The sequence below is a fragment of the Ovis aries genome, chromosome 17, assembly GCF_016772045.2.
Source record: "Ovis aries strain OAR_USU_Benz2616 breed Rambouillet chromosome 17, ARS-UI_Ramb_v3.0, whole genome shotgun sequence".
NCBI classification, from domain to species: Eukaryota; Metazoa; Chordata; class Mammalia; order Artiodactyla; family Bovidae; genus Ovis; species Ovis aries.
This window is the reverse complement of record NC_056070.1, coordinates 65,279,299-65,292,626: the sequence shown is the minus strand read 5'-3', so window position 1 is coordinate 65,292,626 and position 13,328 is coordinate 65,279,299. Positions and strand designations below refer to the sequence as shown.

Genomic DNA, 13,328 nt, shown 5'->3' with positions numbered 1-13,328 from the left:
GGCCGCGCTAGCCAAGTGGCTGCAGCAGTCTGACCCAGGCCGCCTGCGGGGGGAGGCGAGTGGAGGCTGGATGGCATCCAGGGCTGCTGGGTGGCCGGGAAGGACACAGCTAAGCACACTTGAGAAGGCGTAACAATCACGCCTGACAGAAATCAGACTGGGATTCAGATCCAGTTGAGACTAACCCCGAAGCCCTTCCACAAATATTGATTGAAAGAAAAAAGAGAATAAATATATGACTGAATGAGTAGGAGGGGGGAAAAAAACCCCTGGCAATCATCTCTCCAAAACCTTGTATTCCAGACGCCCTCATTTTACAGTGGAAAGACGAAGGCCCAGTAAAGCAGAGATGCTCTAAGGCCACACGAAGAGTGAGTGGCAGAGCTGGGACTTGAGTCTCAGCCTCAGTCCTCCTGCTTCCCGTGTGTCTCACTTGTCGTGTCAGCATTTACGGCCTCAGAGTGATGCCATGAATGCATCTCACCTGCCCAGCATCCATTTCCCCATCCTCTGCACAGCACCTGGTTTTCCTCCTAGAAACCACCCCACGGCCCACCTTTATTTAGTTCATGTGGTTCCAGTGTGGTTGACGTCAGGACACACCTGCTCTCATCCCCAGTCTCCCACCCTCGACCCCTAACCCTTGAGCCCAGGTCCTAGGTCCAGCCCATTAGAGGATCCCATTTCCCTGGCCACAGTCTTCGGTTCATGGATGGGACCCATGTCTTCCAGTGAGAGTTAATCACAGTAATTGCAGCCACTGTGTGTGAAGAAGAGCTTTCTTTTCTCCAGGGTTGCTAAGCCTGGAGGCACCAGAAACCAACACTGTGAGACAGAATCTCCCTGAGAGTAAACTCAACTCGGCCGGAACAGAGCCGAGAGATGGAGAGAAAGAGAGAGGGGGGCCGCTGCTTGTTCACCTGGAGCCAGCTGTGCCTGAAGCTGTCCCACAGAATTTTCAGTTATGCAAACCGATACATTTCTCATTTCTTGTTGAGCTGGTTGGAGCTGCACTTCCATCATTTACAGCAAAAGACAAGACAAGCACCTACTGGATAAAGGCTTTTCAGATCTAGAACCTACTCTCTGGAAGTTCACAGCCCGCAGGGTGGATATTCAGATCCCAGAGAAATATCCCTCAACTAGAATTACCAAGGCAGAAAGGCAGAGAGTACAATGGCAAGAATTTCAACACCTGGCGTTTAATCTCGGTTAATCCCTATTCACACCTTCTGCTGCCCTGGAAACACCACACCCTCACCCCATTCTGATTTGAGGCTGGCTTTTCTCTCTTTGCCCAGCCCAGCCAGCAGTCCAGTGACAGACAGGTTGTCGGTTTAAGAAACTGGGAAGGAAAACACACACAGGCCAGCTTATCGCACACCTGGGCTTTGTTCACCAGCCTGTTTCCTTCAAACGGCAGGACACCTGTTACCAAGTCACAGACTTACATTCAAAACTGGAGCCTGAGAAGTAGCCACACTGGAGGGTCTTGACCTGAAGTAGGTGAGTCTGGAGAGAAAAGGGAGGTGAGGTCAAGACTAGGGGGAGAGGAAAGTATTGTCCGGAAGCTATAATGAGCTTTAAGGGTCCACGAGCCCCTGAAATTACAGTAGTGTGTGTGTGTGTGTGTGTGTGTGTGTGTGTGTGTGTACAAGTAGGTCTGCATAAAGAATGCAGACATGCTTTTAAATCATATTTTCAAAGGACTCCGTCACCTCCAGAAGGTTAAGTCCCCCTGGTCTAGGATGTAGCCATCCTTCTGGGGGTGGACGTTTTAGTCTATCCAGGCTGCTATATACAAAGTGGCATAGCTTACGTGGCTTATAACCAACATAAATTTATTTCTGTCAGTTCCAGAGGCTAGGAATTCCAACATCAGGGAGATTTTTGTGTTTAGTGAGAGCCCGCTTCCTGATATACAGATGGCTGTCTTCTTGCTACGTTCTCACGTGGCAGAAGGGACGAGGGTGGTCTCTGGGCTCTCTTTCCTAAGCCTCATGGAAGCTCCACCCTCATGACCTCATCTCCTCCTGAAGGCTCACCTTTTTCCAGCATCACCGTTGGGGGTAGAATTTCAACATATAAATTAGGAGGCACACAAACATTCAGTCCACTGCAATGGGGAAACAAAAGCTTGGAGTCATTACATTACATCACAGTTTGACCCAGTGCACACGGCCAACTTGTACCGGAGCTGGAAACGCACGAGCAGCCAGGGCTGAGCAGGCTGTGCGGCTGGGAGGATGAGACAAGGGGTGCGGCTCAGCGTCCTGCCCCAACCCTGACTCGAGTGTCTTCAGATTCCAGCCTGGATGTCCACCTGGCCCCCAGGGGCCCCTGCTCTGCGCCTGCCCCCAATGGCGTCCTGGGCTGTCCCTTGGTGTGACATTGTGTCTGTTTGCCTCCATTGATTGATGGCTTGGTGAAATACACATCTCAGACTTCACCACGCTCAGAGAGCTTCCCTTCTCCTAACAAACCGGCCCCTCCCGCAGCTTCCCCGTCTCAGGTAAGGACAGCTCGCCTGTCCCAGGTGCCAAGGTCAAAAGCCCTGGAGGCATCTTTGCCTCCCCACTGTCCCTCACACTCCAAGTTCAGTCCATAAGCAAATCCAGTTGGCTGGACCTACCTTTGACCTTCAACGCAGATCCCAAATCTGCCCCTGCCCTCCCTGTCTCTTCTCTATCTGACCCACTGACTGTTTCTCACCTGACCCACTGAAATTGCTTCCTGGTTCCTTCTCCCTTGCCCTCTCTTCTGCCTCTTCTCCACCCAGCAGCCAGAGCTGACCTTTTTAAAACACCGAGGCAAGTCATGTCCCACCTCTGCTCAAGACCACCCACAGACTCCCCATCTAACTCAGAAATTAAAAGCCAAAGATCTGTCATTGCCTACAAAGCCTCCCTCTCTCCCTGTTTCCATGACCCTTCCCTATTCATTCACCATCTCCCTTCCTGGCTTCATTTTTCTCTGTGGCACTTATTTACATCAGGCATCCTTTTGTTTTGGCCTTGCCCACTGCATATGACACCCTAGCTCCCTGACCAGGGATCAAACCTGTGCCCCCAGCAACGGAAGTACAGGGCCTCAAGGCACTAGACCTCTAGAGAAGTCCCTACATCAGGCATCTTACATGCTGACTTATTTCCTTATTGTTTCTCTCTCTCTTACGGGACTGTAAGCTCCATGAGGACAGTCGTTTTTGTCTGTTTTCCTCACTACTAAATCCCCAGCACTAGAATAGTTCTTAGAACATAGGAGATACTCAGTAAATTTGTTGAGTGGATGGACGGATGGACCATACTGTTCTCTCTTGTTTCCCTGTCTTGCCCTCCAAACCCTAAGTTCCTCGAGGGCAGGCACAATGTTTGTTCCCTGCTGTATCTATGAAGGTCACAAAAGCTGACTGAATGAATGAATGATCAACTCCTTCCAATTGACGGATGAGGACGCATGGATGCCAGAATGAGGAAGGGACTTATAAGGACATAGTAAGACACTAGTAGCCACCTCTAAACCCCCAAGTCCCAGGTCCCCTCCTGCCACGGCTGTGCATGGCTCCCCTGAGCCCATCCAGGCTCCCTGGCCTGAGCAGGGGAGAGGGTTGACCAAACTTTAACCCTGGGTAGTCCCTGAAAAACGCTGGGGTATTTGACTTTAAACGAATTCCTTAATACCACTCTGGGTTTAGGGCTCAGAGTCAGCAGCCCCATTCCCTGAGTTTGAGACCCTGGTCCACTGCTCACTTCCTGAGGCTTCATTTTGTCATCTGTAAAATGGGAACTCAGATAAAAGTAGTACCTACCCTACCATGGGGGAACCGTGAGGCTTAAACTGAATGAGACACTGAAAGGGTTTAGAATGGGCCTTGATGAGTGCTCAAGAATTGTCAACTGCCTTGAGCAGCAAAGCACCGAGCTGGAGGAGAAAATATCCAATCCCTTTCAAGTTTCCCTTAGGTGAATTCCAGCTAATTGGAACCCGGCCGGATGTGGTTTCGGGTTATAATGCCTCATTTAAGTTTCTGGGCACCTGGATGGTTGGTGTGATTTTCCCAGGTGACACTGAGCATATTATCTGGAGAACAAAACTCTTTTCAAGGTCAGAAATGCCTGGAGAGGCACTGGGGCAGCCAGAGAGAGGCAAAATCGCGGGCCTCAGTCTGCTCTGGGCTCCCCAGCTTCCTGGCTGGAATTACACCCCTCTCGGGATCCTGCCAACCCCAAAGTTGAGGCTGATTTCAGTGTAGGGAAAAAAAAAAAAACCAACACAACAAACCCACTCTCCCTCACTTCAAGGCACTGCATCTTATTTGCTGGCTGGCTGCCAGGAGGTTTTTCTAAGCTTGGGAATAATATGTGTGTGCCACCTAACCCCAACCTCCCTTCTCAGGCTTAGCTCAGCCCCCTCTCCCTGCAACCCAGCTGCATCTGACCCCCAAGAACTTTCACAACAACCCCGATGGCCCCATTTCCAGAGAGATGAGGTGACCTCTCCGAGGTCACCCCGGGGAAGCGTGGTGGTTCGTGTGTTTCTTTCTACCTCATCGCCCTGCTCAGTGATTGAACCCAACACCATCTGCCCCCTGGATTTAGAATCTGCTTTTACAGATGGAGAAACTGAGGCCCGGAGAAACTGAGGCCCAGGGCAACGGGGTAACTTGCTCCAAGTCACACAGCTGGGATATGCTAGAGGGACTGGCTGGCCTCCAAGCCCAGGACTCTAGCCAAGTGTAATGTGCTGGCTGGGCTTAGGGTCCCAAAGTGAAACCCAAGGTTGAAGAGCATTGGTCCTGGAAGGTCCGTGTCGATGTCCTTGGTTGGCTCAGTGGCTTCTGACCCTGGGTGTCCCTGGGCTGCCTCAGCCCTTCTGGACCTTGCTTCTGACCATCAATGACAACTTTGGCTATTAGCAAACCACCTTCCTGCGTTAGCCTCCTCCTCCAACACTCTTATTATTATTTTGGTAAGACCCAACTTGAAAGCTACTCGAGTTCTCATTAACATAAATTTAAATGTCAAATAGATAACTAATAAATAGAATAAAAGCATTACAACAAATAGAAGAAAAGTCCAACCTCATCCCCCAAGCCTCACTACACTCCGTTGCCTCCTCAAGGCTCCCCGTCTTTCAACAGAGGAGACTGACAGATGACTGGGGGGTGTTTAAGACCCTGCAGCTCTTACAGAAACTTTCTCCTTGAAGGGTTGAAGAAGAATTGAAAACTAAATAACTCTTGGCATCCTATGATTTAGAGACATTTAAGGATGAGTCCAGGTGCCACCTGACCTCTGTGACAACACATAAAACAGCAATAAAGCAATGCCATTTATGCACATGGAAAATACACACAGACTGAACAGTATCCGTTTTGCAAAAATACCTCCAAACAAAAAGATAAACATTAAATAATGGTCAGAGATTGGGAGGAGGCAGCTGATGAGCAGGGTGGTTGCTAGAAACCCAACATCTGTGTGTGATTTTGAGAAAGGCCCTCTCTCTCTGTAGAAGCAGGCCTCAGGGACAGTGCAAGGCGTGATAGGCAGAGTGAATGAATGAAGAAACAGACGAATAAATGAGCAAGACACGAGAGGGGGCTTGCATGGACCAGCGATGTTCATTTCCCAGGAGGACTGGTTGTGTGCCAAAGTCTGTGTAAGCACTAACGTTTATTCCAAAATCTGGAGTTTCGACTTCCAGAATGTGTTAGGGAGGAGCTCCACTCCAGTTATGAAGACCTCCCAGTGCGTCCCAGGCCAAAGCGAGGCTAATGACCTGGGATCCAAAGACAGGACCAGATGGCTGGCTGGTGGGAAAAACGGGGACATCCTTTCCAGACCCCGTTTTACTCCTTCCACAAACCTTGTCTGTTGACTCCTAGGTCACTGACATGCCCTGATGGTGGGCACTGTGTGGGCAGCTCTGGGGCTTTCCCTCACCTGCATCTCGGCCGTCAGCCTCGTCTCCCCTGCCTGGTTCCAGACCACCACCTTCTCCTTCGGTGTCCTCGCCTACTGCTCCTGGCCTCAAGGTGACAGCTGGAACCAGAGCTGTGGGACCTTCCAGTCCCTGGATGATATTCCTGACTTCGCCTGGAAGGTGAGACGTGGACTTGTCAATTTACTGTAGTTTCGAGGGGTCGGGAGCAGGGCATTCTCAAATGCATCAGCGCAAAAAAAAAAAAAAAGAAAAAAAAAAAAGGCCAAGTTCTGCCCACCTCCCTTCCAACTTCTGACTCTGTAGGTGTGGGGTGGAGTCTGGCTATGTGAATTTTAGCAAACACCTAGGGTGATTCTGAAGGCAGCTGCTGACCCATGCAGTGCTTTTATACGAATTAGGAAATGGTGCCCCTTCCTCAGGACACTGTACTGCCATCTGCTGGAGACTTACTGTAATCAATAGGCATTTCTGTGATGGCTCCCAAAGGCGTCTCCTAGAGTTGTGCAGTGCATAACCTATACACACCTACTGGTCACCCTCTAAGCACCGCTAGGTTTGAAAACCACGGCTAAGATGTCAAACGTCTCTGTTTTGATGCGAATTACCAATTCAACAATCGGGACAATGGGTTGGGACTCCCAGTTCAGCACCTCTAAGCAAGACTGTGTGCGTGCTTAGTCCAGTCCGACTCCTTTTGACCCCAGGGACTCTTGCAGGTGGATTCTTTGCCACTATGCCACTTGGGAAGCCCATCTAAGGGAGATTACACAGCCTCCAAAACCAATGCAAAGGTGCCTCTCTTGGTGACCCTGCTCTATAGCAGGTATTCAGTAAAGAGAAGGTAAGGTGGTAAAGTGAAGTGAAGTCACTCAGTCATATCCAACTCTTTGTGACCCCCATGGACTGTAGCCTACCAGGGTCCTCAGTCCATGGGATTTTCCAGGCAAGAGTACTGGAGTGGGTTGCCATTTCCTTCTCCAGGGGATCTTCCCGACCCAGGGATCGAATCTGGGTCTCCCACATTGTAGGCAGACGCTTTACTGTCTGAGCTACCAGGGAAGGTGGTAAATGCAGGTCTTAATTCTATCTCTAGGGCTTAATTTATTTTTTGGGCTCCAAAATCCCTGCAGATGATGACTGCAGCCATGAAATTAAAAGACACTTACTCCTTGGAAGAAAAGTTATGACCAACCTAGATAGCATATTCAAAAGCAGAGACGTTACTTTGCCGACTAAGGTCCGTCTAGTCAAGGTTATGGTTTTTCCTGTGGTCATGTATGGATGTGAGAGTTGGACTGTGAAGAAGGCAGAGCGCAGAAGAATTGATGCTTTTGAACTGTGGTGTTGGAGAAGACTCTTGAGAGTCCCTTGGACTGCAAGGAGATCCAACCAGTCCATTCTGAAGGAGATCAACCCTGGGATTTCTTTGGAAGGAGTGATGCTAAAGCTGAAACTCCAGTACTTTGGCCACCTCATGCGAAGAGTTGACTCATTGGAAAAGACTCTGATGCTGGGAGGAATTAGGGGCAGGAGGAGAAGGGGACAACTGAGGATGAGATGGCTGGATGGCATCACGGACTCGATGGACGTGAGTCTGAGTGAACTCCGGGAGATGGTGATGGACAGGGAGGCCTGGCGTGCTGTGATTCATGGGGTCGCAAAGAGTCGGACTGAGCGACTGAACTGAACTGAACTGAGGGTTTAATTAGCTGTGTGCCCTGAGGCAAATGACTCCAACTCCTTATAATCCGGTTTGTTTATATGTAAAACAAAGTACATCTTGTATACAGAGTGAAGTCACTCAGTTGTGTCCGACTCTTTGAGATCTCAGGGACTGTAGCCTTCCAGGCTCCTCAGTCCATGGAATTTTCCAGGCAAGAGTACTGGAGTGGGTTGCCATTTCCTCCTCCAGGGGATCTTCCCGACCCAGGGATTGAACATCTCCCTCATTGCAGGCAAACACTTTACCATCTGAGCCACCAGGGAACCAAGGTTGTATACAGAGTACATCATTCGAAATGCCAAGGCTGGATCAATCAAAAGCTGGAATCAAGGTTGCCAGGAGAATTATCAACAACCTCAGATATGCAGATGATACCACTTTAATGGCAGAAAGTGAAGAAGAGCCTCTTGATGAGGGTGAAAAAGGAGAGTGAAAAAGCTGGCTTAAAACACCATGAGAAAAACTAAGATCACGGCATCCAGTCCCATCACTTCATGGCAAATAGAAGGGGAAAAAGTGGAAGCAGTGACAGGTTTATTTTCTTGGGCTCCAAAATCACTGTGGACTGTGACCGCAGCCATGAAATTAAAAGACGCTTGCTCCTTGGAAGGAAAGCTATGACAACCTAGATAGCATATTAAAAAGCAGAGACATCACTGTGCTGCCAAAGGTCCATATAGTCAAAGCTATGGTTTTTCCAGTAGTCATGTACGGCTTTGAGAGTTGGACCATAACAAAGGCTGAGCACTGAAGAATTGATGCTTTTGAGCTGTAGTGCTGAAGACGACTCTTGCGAGTGTCTTAGGCAGCAAGGAGATTAAACCAGCCAATCCTAAAGGAAGTCAACTCTGAATATTCTTTAGAAGGACTGGTGCTGAAGCTGAAGCTCCAATACTTTGGCCACCTGATGTGAAGAGCCGACTCATTGGAAAAGACCCTGATGCTGGGAAAGACTGAGGTCAGGAGGAGAAGGGGACGACAGAGGATGAGATGGTTAGATGGTATCACTGACTCAATGGACATGAGTTTGAGCAAACTCAGGGAGATAATGAGGGACAGGGAAGCCTGGCATGCTACAGTCCATAGGGTTGCAAAGAGTCAGACATGACTTAGTGACTGAACAATAACAACCACAAAACAGGGATAATAGTAGCATAGACCTTGTGGGGTTTTGAGGACTCAGCAGCTGATCAGTTAAGCAGAGGGAGTGCATGACTGCCCCACCCCAGTCGACACTGTCCCTCCTCTCTCTTCCTGGCAGGTTTCAGCTGCAATGCTCCTTGGAGGCTGGCTCCTATTGGCTTTCAGTACAATTCTCCTCCTGTCCTGGGCCCTTGCCCCCAAAGGACTGTGTCCACGGAGGGGCAGTGGTTCAGTGCCAGGGGTACAAGCTGCAGCAGGTAAATTTGGTGTCACATATAAGTGTTCCAGACATGTTTTTGGAATGAATGCGTGAATGAATGAGCGAGCCTGTAAGCAGAGACTTGCCTCCCAGTTGAATCTCAGAGTTAAACCGTACAACTGCAGACTATTCCTGATCCTTTAACAAGCCAGAAATTGGGGGCAGGGAATGGTATCCTTAACATCACCCTCTCTTGCCCTTATCCAACCCCAGTCCTAAAAGTTTTCCTCCTTTGTTTCTCTCCTGGGCATCCACTTTGCATCGTTTTTACCAGGACCAGCATATACAGTTGGGCAGGTTGTGCACTGCACAAGGGCATCCGGCTGAGGCTGAGAGGGCTGAGAGCTGCGTTTGCTCAGAAGAATTATTGTTATTTCTGTTGTTTAGTCGCTAAGTTTTGTCCTACGGTTCTGTGACCCCATGGGCTGTACCCCGCCCATGGAATTCTCCAGGGAAGAATACTGGAGTAGGTTGCCATTTCCTTCTCCATGGGACCTTCCCAATCCAGGGATCAAACCCATATCTCCTGCTTGGCAGGTAGATCATTTATCACTGAGCCACCTCGAAAGCCCCCAAGCCCAGAGGATTGCTTTTCTCTAATCCACACATCAGCTTTGGATGATCTAGCTCTGGTCTTGGTGGTAACCCTCATCCAATTAATTCTCCACCATTTCCCACCTGGATTAGAGGTGACCACCTCACGCATCTCTCTGCTGCCACCCTTGTCCCCTAGATTCTGTTTGCCAAGTGAGACCTGTTAAAACTGAAATCAGATCAAGCCACCATGTCAATGACTTCCAGTTAGCGATGAGGCTCCACTGAGGAGGCCCTTATTCCTTCACTGACCTCATCTCTTAACTGGCTTTGCCAGGCTCAGCACGTACTGAGCACACTGGCTTGCTTTCTGTTGCTCATAAGCACCAAGCTTGTTCCCTCTGCCTGGAATGTTCTCTTCTCAGATCTTCACAGCTTGCTCCTCCCACTTTATGAAGGGCACTGCTCAAATACCTCTCTCGGTGGGGTCTCCCATGACCTCAAGATCAGGAGCTCCCCTCTCCTTAGAGTCTCCTTCCTCTTGCCTTGCTGTCTGTTTTCGTAGCCTGAAATATCTCATCTGCCTAGCTGATTGTTGTGCATCTCTCTCCATGAGAACATCAGCTCTGTGGGGTCAAGGACACGTCTGCCTTGACATCACCAGCATCTGACGCAGTGCTCCGCACACAGAGTTCACTAGATATTTGTCGGGTCAATGAATGGAGACACAGTCCTTGTCGTCAGCTTGCACAGAGTCTAGTGGGGGTGGCAGTTATAACTCGGTGGATATTTGGCACAATAAGATGAGCACAGGATGCAAGGAAAAACTCCAAGAGGTACCTGACTCAGTGTTTGGAGGGGGTGTTAAGGAAGGCTTCCTGAAGGAGGCGTCACTGAGATGAATCTGGAAGGATGAGTGGGAAGTTAACCAAATGTGGAAGGGCGTTTCGGGTAATGGGAACATCAGGGGCCAAAGGCGTAGAGAGACGAGAGAGCAAGGCACAGTCAAGGAACTCCAAGTGGACAAGTGTGGCTGAAGAGGGGTTGGAGGTCATGTGACTCTCCTGCGCTGGGACTGCCTCCAAAGTGAGGAGGTGTCTGATTCATTTGCTTAGTATCACTAGTGCTTTCCACAGAGCCCCTTACAGTTTTGAGGAATGAATACATGGACGGATGGGTGGGTTGGTGGATGCGTGGAGTGGGGTGTGTAAGTAGGTGGATGAGCTGATGGATGGATGGATCAGTAGATGTATTACTGAACAGGTGGATGAATGGCTAGATGGATGGGGAAAGTGGTGGAGGAATGGATGGATGGGGGTTTCGTGGGGGGCAGGTGGCTAAGTGGGTGGTTGGACAGATGGTTGGATGAGTGAATGGATAGGTAGACAGAGGAATGGAGAGCCTGAGTGGATTAGAATATGGCTGAAAGGATGGGTAAGTAGGTGGACAGACAGGTGGAAGGTACTTGAGTGATAGGTGGATACAAAGATAGATGAGCCAATGAGTAAGTGAATGGCTGATGGATGACAAGTGAGTGGATGGGAGGACTGGGATGGAAGGTCAGCCCAGAGCCCCATGACCGACACACCGGCTTTCCTTCCTGCTGCCTCTAGCCATCGCCACCATCGTGGGCTTGCTGGTTTTCCCCGTCAGCTTGGCCTCGCCGTTCGCCAAGGAAGCCTGCGTAGCCTCCTCCATGTACCACGGTGGTCAGTACCAGCTAGGCTGGGGCTATGTGACCGCCATCCTCAGCGCAGTCCTGGCCAGCCTCCTGCCTGTGATCAGGCGGCCCCACGTGACCGAGGTCCAGTGGAGGACCATCTTCTTCTCCAGTGACACTGGGAGCGTCATCCTTGCGCCAGAAACGACCAAATAAAAATATCTCAGGAGGAGCAAAAGGAGCCCACGCTAGAGCTGTATGAAATCACCACACACCCAGGTTCAAATCCCACCTCTGCTGCTTGCTTGTCGTGTGGCCTCAGGCAAATTGCCTCATCTCTCTGGACCTCAGTGTATAACTTCTATAAAATGGGGTGGGGCAGGGGGTTGAAATAATGCCTACCTCGGAGGGCAGTTACGAGAATTAAGATGCTGTGTATAAATAAAGCCCTTAGGATATGTTAGGCAAACTTTAGCTATTATTATTGTAATCCTGACCCCACAGGAGGATTGTGCTGAGCATAAAGCTCTTCATGAAAAGTGCCTGGGAGCAATTCTGGATCCTTGTCACTCAGATACTACACCTTTTAACGGGTATGTGGATATTCTCTCTCCCCTCCCTTTCTGTAACTCCTCCTCTTGGTGAATCTGGAAAGTATTCATTTCCCATCAATAAGAACATCTCCTTATAAATGAGAGCTGGTCCAGTGTTGGGGTGGGGATTTGGCGGGGAGTGGGGTCAGGCGTTAAGGACCTGTCTCACCCCTTCATGCAAATAACCCCACTGATGTGAAACCTCACCGTCACTTGGGGCACACGAGGCCCCTTGAGATCCAGTCCCGACCTCTCTCTTTGGCTTCTTTCTTGTCACCCACCTGACCCCGCACCTCTCCCTCTGGCCATGCTGACTTCTGAGCCCCACAGTCAGTCTCTTCACAGCTCCACACTGCTCTCTCTGCCACGGGGTGCTGGAGTCAGCCTCTTACCTTTGCTGATCATGACCCAGTGCCCTGCTTTGGGAGCAGCACCTTAATCCTCCCTTTGGATGTGACCCTCAGTCACTTTCTGACTGCTCCAGGCTTTAAGATGGACAAATGAGAACTTTTAGCCAATCAGGAATGGTCGGAGTGACTGGTTCAGAGACGGGCCTGGGACCTGTATAAACCAGCATGGAGGAGAGCAGAGCCGTGAGATGGGACACAGATGGAGCGCTAAGGATTTCACTTGACTGCCTGGATCCAGCCACGCTGCTCCCCTACCCGCAGGACACGTGGTGACAGGCAGCTCCAGGCTGTCAGCAATCTAGACTAGAAGGCCATAGTTATAATGTAGGTGATATAGTTTCCCAGAGCTGGTGACTTTTGCCCAATCCAGGGAAAACTGTTATCCTCATTTCACAGAAGTGAAGACTGTACCTCAGACAGGGTCACTCGCCCAAAGTCACACAGCTGATTGGTGGCAGAGCTGGGATTTGAATCCAGGGCTGTCAGACTCTGTGATGGAGGCAGAATGATGTCTCTGCCCTGACCCAGCTCATCAAGCTCTTTTGGCTTTAAGCATTCAACTAAGACCATCGGTAAACAACAGTACTATATTATTACAGCAATTCTATAACTTTGAAAAACACATCGGCCACTGAGAATGCAGCCTGCATTCACCTCTCAGAAAATAAGGACTATAATTACTTTTAAAAAGTCACAGAATAACGGAATAAGGTAATAGAAACCCTAGGAAGCCGCCCCATGGTGTGCAGATGGACCCGAAGACCCCTGGTATGTTTCAAGTGTCATCGGAAGCACGTTGATGAAGGTCAAGCTTGAGTGGGAAGATTTCAGGAACCCTAAGCAGCATCCCCAGTGCAAAAAGCAGCAAGCAGATAGATGCTAACAAGAAGAAGCCCAAACAGCCTCAGGTCACCCACCTGCGCTTGAGATGAGCGGCCTCCTCTGTATAATAACCTTACAACAGTCCCCTGCCATCCAAATTCCTTAATCACCTCTCTTGACCATGCAGCGTGGCTAGGAGGATCTTAGTTCCTTGACCAGGGATTCAACCTGGGCCCTCGGG

The 13,328-nt window shown here is 49.8% G+C and overlaps 1 protein-coding gene across 1 annotated transcript; it reads left to right on the top strand.

Annotated features, from left to right (window-relative positions):
* The first annotated feature begins 1,441 nt into the window (after nucleotides 1–1,441).
* LHFPL7 (LHFPL tetraspan subfamily member 7) lies at nucleotides 1,442–12,447 on the top strand. Its single transcript, XM_015101693.4, has 4 exons — nucleotides 1,442–1,506; nucleotides 5,885–6,102; nucleotides 8,928–9,066; nucleotides 11,216–12,447. Exons 2-4 carry the CDS (start codon nucleotides 5,902–5,904, stop codon nucleotides 11,476–11,478), a joined length of 603 nt encoding a protein of 200 aa, XP_014957179.2. The 5' UTR covers nucleotides 1,442–1,506; nucleotides 5,885–5,901; the 3' UTR covers nucleotides 11,479–12,447.
* The last annotated feature ends 881 nt before the right edge of the window (nucleotides 12,448–13,328 follow it).

Coding starts and splice junctions, on each gene's coding strand:
- LHFPL7 (XM_015101693.4), top strand. CDS start 5,902: ATGGTGGGCACTGTGTGGGCAGCTCTGGGGCTTTCCCTCACCTGCATC. Junction 6,103..8,927: donor TTCCTGACTTCGCCTGGAAG/GTGAGACGTGGA, acceptor TCTTCCTGGCAG/GTTTCAGCTGCAATGCTCCT. Junction 9,067..11,215: donor AGGGGTACAAGCTGCAGCAG/GTAAATTTGGTG, acceptor TGCTGCCTCTAG/CCATCGCCACCATCGTGGGC.